At 43.4% G+C, this 5634-nt stretch overlaps 1 protein-coding gene across 1 annotated transcript; it reads left to right on the top strand.

The window, feature by feature from the left end:
• The first annotated feature begins 3351 nt into the window (after nucleotides 1-3351).
• On the top strand, nucleotides 3352-3783 carry LOC103701892 (luminal-binding protein 3-like). The gene has a single exon (XM_008784113.1). The coding sequence runs from the start codon at nucleotides 3352-3354 to the stop codon at nucleotides 3781-3783; it is 432 nt and encodes a 143-aa protein (XP_008782335.1).
• Nucleotides 3784-5634: the final 1851 nt, after the last annotated feature.

Below are 5634 nucleotides of genomic sequence, written 5' to 3'. Positions count from 1 at the left end.
CGATATCCCTTCTCGAATCTTTATCCCCTCGCCCTCCCCTCGCCCCTCGGTGTCTTCCGAATGAACGGTGATAAAGAGACACTGAGATTAATTTCACATCACCCCCTAACGAATGTCATTATTATAATAAACGCCTATCGTCTGAAAATTGGAGACTCATGCATTAGTTTGCGTTGAAAAATCTCTTGTTTTGATAATCCCTTAATAAGTTGAGTGGGAGAACTTTTTTAAGGCAACAATTAGGTCGATAAGGATGTATGTGGAACATATTGTTTCATAAGATGTTAGATGTAGGCTTCCAACGTGGTTTTTACAAAAGTGATCTTCTATGCATCTTCCTGTGGTCATATAATATGACAAACTTTTCAAAATATACATGCATTTATATCCATGTCCATGTGCACTTCTGGTAATTCCTCTCAAACTTATGATGCATCATAATAACACCGGGAGTTCATATGGAAGGATATAAACTGACATTCAAGGAGATAAGAACTCAGTATTTTACGTAAGTTGATGGAGAATGAAAGATCAAGGATAAAAATTATGCGTCTCATATACTCTTACTCTTTGTCCATCTCCTTGTAATTTGTATTATTTCTTTTTTATCTTGCTTTCTTCCTTAATGTCAGGTCTCATCATGCAATTGCTAGTCATCATATTTTACCATAATCAGTTGTCACCATGCCTATGAAAACATCATCAACTCCATATAAGCAAACTTTATTAGCCTTCAAAATTCTCCCCTGGCTTGCCAATATATCTCAACATGTCATTATTGTCACTTCTATTGCCAAACCATTACCATAAGCTCAAGTCATCTTCAAAACCGCATTGTAAAAGGAAGCAATTGTGAGATAATTGAGTAGGAAATGAGAGGGTCTGCTAAATTCTGTTAATTTTCATGATTGTTTAGTCTTTTTCAACTTGTGAACATATTAATTTGCTTTCATGCCAATACTATACTTGATATTTTTGGTTGATCATCATCATGGCAAACAACAATCTTTATCTCAACATAAGATTTCGTTAATTGCTTTATCCAACATTTCTATACATCTATTCTATTATATAATGAGAACTCAGATATTTGCATTGCATGAGGCTTTTATATTGTCAGCATCTCCATGTTTCCGAGGTATACAACGTTTCCCACTCTTCCCAGTTAAAATTGCTACACCAACTATCCTGCAAGTGCTTTTGTTGAAGATGTTAGAGAATGGTGAGGCAAGAGATCAGAGTAGCCTCCTAGCTTTTTTCATGCCATAAAAGGTGTAATTACACTACAATCTATTGGTGGTTGTATTGATATTTGGGATTATTAGACCTGGAAGGGGTCAAGATTTCCAAGGGATGGCTACCCATTTTTTAAAACCCAGAGCTGCACTGGAATTAAATATGGGCCTCATCTGTAAAACAAATAAGCAGATAAACAGAAGCATTTCACTATTTCTTTTCATTTGTTTTAGTAACCATAGTCCGTCCAAAGAAACATTCTATATCTTACGTAATGAAACTTCGCTCGCTGCACCATCAAGTTGTGTTGTCCCTGCTTCATATTAGTACCAACTTGTTCAGAATCATGCAAGTCCAGGGTCTTTGCTTTGTATCGGAGTAAAATACATCGTTTCTATGCTGGCAAATAGCTTGCCACCAACATATGTTCATTTTTTATCAACTTCACAAGCTATCAACTGAGATGCATCACCTACCCGCTCCTATATTTCTCATCATTTGTTCACCATAGAAAGAAGCAAATCACCTCCTTATCTTTAGCATTTGCAACAACTTTGTAACCTTATCGATCATCTTCAGCAAGCTTCAAATTACTTCATCTCTGTTGCTGGAAATTGGACCCGGGGGCCACCGTGAAGCCGGGGAAGGAGGAGCTCCGCTGCTGCAGGGGGCGGACGGCGGTGCGCCGGCTGGCTGCGTCCTCCGCTGCGGGGGGGTGTGCAAGTCCTGCAAAGAAAACCGGTGGCCGGGCTCCCCGGCGCCGGCCCTCCGATGCCTAAGTCAGAGGGGGCAAGTATGTGGAGAGAGCAGGGGAGAGAGTATGTGGAGAAGACAAAGAGAATCTCGTGTTCAATTGTGTCTGTGCTGTTTTCTTCCTTTTTCCCCCGGTCTAGGAGGGTTCTCCCCAGCTCCGGGTTTTTTCTCTGGTTTTTGGTCCTCTCTCCCTTTTCCCTCCAGGTTTCCTTTTATAGGAGGATTTTTGTTACCTGGGAGGTGACAGGAGGTTTGTCCTGTTTTGTAATAATTGGGCACGATTTGGCCCATTAATGGCGTAATGGAGAACGGGACCGGATCAGACCGGAATCAGGGAGTTGTCACGGTCGATCGGACCTGTTGGAGTGGTTGAACCGCCGGCTGTGGTGGGCCTGGGGTCCGTGGATGGTAAGTGCATTTATTACCGAATGAACCGGCGGTCAGGGAGAGCCATACGTTCTGATGGTTCAGTGATCCGGAGATCGTCTTGGGCCGTGTTCATTAAATGCCTGAGTGCATCGGAGACTTGAGGGAGTCTCATGCATTAATGGCAGGTCGCGCCGAACGCCTGAGGAGATCTTATGCCTTGATGGCTTGGAGATAGTGGCAGGTCGCAAGCCGTAGGAGTTGTCAAGTCCCTTGGACTTTAGGCGGAGGTTGAACATTTGGTTAAGGTATCGGCTCGGCAAGGGTGCCGAGCCGAGCTGATCGCTCAATGGGGCGCCCTGTGGCGGGGCTGCTTTGAGTACTCCGGGTCGGCGCCCTTTAGGCGAGCACCTTCTAGCAGAGCGCCTCGGCGCTGTCTTTGGTCGGCACTTTCTAACCGAGCAGCTTATTTTGGTTGGGCACCTCTTGGCGCGCACTCTGGTCGGCGCCTTCTAGTCGAGCGCCTTCCTGGTCGGCATCCTTTGGCCGAGCAGCTCTCCGTTCGGCACTCTTTGGCCGAGCAACTTTCCGGCTGGCGCTCTTCGGCCGAGCAGCTCTCTGGTCGGCACTCTCTGACCGAGCAGCTTTTCGGTCGGCGCTCTTTGGCTGAGCGCCTCCGTGGATGTATGACTTGGGGTTTTTCCCCCAACAATCTCCATATTAATTTCTCTCAATAGCTGATCTTTTCTTGAATTCGGACTAGTTTCTTTGAGAGTAGGCATTGTATGACAAGCTCTAAATCGAGGGAAGCGCCCAAAAGCAACCATAGCCGAGGAAAATTAGTGAACAAACTGAAAATAATTAAAACAGTGCAGGTTAGACGACAACTAGTAGAATATTGGCAGGCATGCTGCATGGGTTAGCGGCCACTTGAGGCTTGAGGGTGAATGGTAGTTTGCTGTCATGGGAGACGTCGACCGGAATCAAATCGCTGAGATGGATGAGAAGAGTGAGAGAAGATGGCTCAATCGAGGCCGTTCTAAAAACAACACAGCCGAGGACAAAGATGCCAAGAAGTCTCAATCCATCACCATCACGAACGACAAGGGGCGTCGAAGCCAAGAGGAGATTGACAGGATGGTGAGAGAAGCCGAAATGTTCACACAAGAGGATGAGAAGATCAAGGAGAGGATCGGCGCAAAGAACAGATTCGAAAATTATGTTCATAACATGAAAAGCACGATCGATGATAAGGACGAGCTCGCTGACGGGATTGAATCGGATGACAAGGAGACAATGGAGAGCGCATTGAAGGAAGCCATGGAGTGGTTAGATGACAATCAGAAAGCAGAAAAGGAAGACTATGATGATGAGAAGCTGAAGGAGTTGGAGCAGGTCTGCAATCCTATCATTAAGGAAGGTGTATGAGAAGAGTTGGCAGAGGTCCTTCTGAGTCAGATGATGATGATAACAATGTTCATGAATTATAAGTAGTACATTGTGCTTATGAGCTTGTTTTAACTCAAATTGGGTGACGTTTTAGTACCATGCAGTAGACCCAAATGAGTCCCATTGTAAGTTCTTTTGTCCATCCTGCTAGTTTGCTCAAGTTCTTTGTTTGTTACCAAATCATTTCTTGATGAAGCAAAGACTGTCTGCCCACTTTTAAAGTTGATTTCCCAATTGTCATTTGTGTATCTTGTAAAGAAACTAAACATCTTCTAGCCACTAGTCCATGCATTCTCCGTCTCATTCTAGATTATCTGAGCAGCACAAGATAAGAAAGTTTGCCTTGTTTACATTAAGACAGCGACATAGCTCAGAGGACAGAATCAGTGTTCTTTATCCTTCAATTTTGTTGATTGTGGACAAAAAAATCCTCATCGTCCATCCTTTTCATTAAAACGGGGAAAAGAAATTGTTTGTCTCCTTCTCCTCTAAATTTGCCACTTTGGCCTGTTTTAAGCGGATGAAAAGGCCTAGTTTTTAAGTGGACCCATTTGGTGATCCTGTGTGTAATTGCACAGGCAAGTATACTACTAGTTATCGCCTAGATAAAACAAATGCAGCCAAGTCCATTTTATTTCACATTTGCTTCTTCTTTTTCTTTTTAAAGAACTAAGACTGGAGAAATCCTGGCTGAAATCAGAGTGAAGGCAGGACAAGAACCCAGAATATCCGCCAAGTTTAGCAGGGCATCAAGTTTGATAGCTCTTGCAACTCTCTCTATCATCTCAATATTCATTAGCTTCCCAGGTTTTGGCATTGTTCCAAGCCACCTTAATAAACCACTATTAAAAAGCATGGCTTGAAACCAAAAAACTTCACTTAATTCAACATCAATAGGTAATTCATAGAAAGAAATATTGATAGGAAAGTAGTAACAACAAATTAGATAACAATTGATTCATTCTATGAAAACCAACTTCCTGAGCACATAATATCCGCTCATGATGGTACTGGCAGGGGAAAACAAAAAATGGAGAAGCCCAGAGGCCTTTGTAAGTTATCCATGATCAGCTTCTTGGATGGGAGGCGGTCCTGCAGGGACAGCCAATTCAGCTGCATGGTACGTGAATAGCAAGTCAGCCGCATTTGCCACTTGGTCATTTACTTGTTGCTCGAACGCTTGAGGCTCAAATCCCCAACGAGCTACCGCCAGAATTGCTGCCACAGAGAGCAGGAGGGGAGCAAAGAAGGCCAGAAGTTTTGCCAGAAAACACAAGACGAACATTTTTTAATCCTAGAAAGCTGCCTGAAGAGCAGAAGTTTGGAGAGGACTAGGCTTGCTGGTTGGGTATTTGTAAGGGAGAGGGAGGAGGCGCTTTTTTGTGCCTTTTCTCGTGGGTGCAGCCATGCATTACGTGAGCCCACGAGACGCACTCGGGTTATCTTCCTTGTCTATTGGGGAGCTCAAAAAGTACAGCTGACAAGAATTAATCTACCCCCAGCTATACGCTTCCTCTTAGCTCTCACTTTTAAGGAAGAGCCAATGGCGAGATCCGTGTGCCATGGCATCTTGGCTGTTGTACTGGCTGCGGAAATAAAAAGCTCCACAGATTGGTCCTCATTTCATAATCCAACAGATGATTACTCGGTGAATCTCTTAATGTTAAACGACGGTCCTGGTAACAAAAATTCTTTGGATGATTCACGTTTTTACTCTCCCTGTTTAGGATAATCATAATAACATAAAAATTAAGATTTATACTTATTTAATAAAAAAAAATTACTAGAGTCCACACACAAAAAAAAAAACTTGCTTTTATAAGGAAAAGG

This window comes from Phoenix dactylifera, chromosome 9 (genome assembly GCF_009389715.1).
Source record: "Phoenix dactylifera cultivar Barhee BC4 chromosome 9, palm_55x_up_171113_PBpolish2nd_filt_p, whole genome shotgun sequence".
NCBI classification, from domain to species: domain Eukaryota; kingdom Viridiplantae; phylum Streptophyta; class Magnoliopsida; order Arecales; family Arecaceae; genus Phoenix; species Phoenix dactylifera.
The sequence above is the reverse complement of the archived record's forward strand: the minus strand, read 5'-3'. Positions and strand labels throughout refer to the sequence as shown.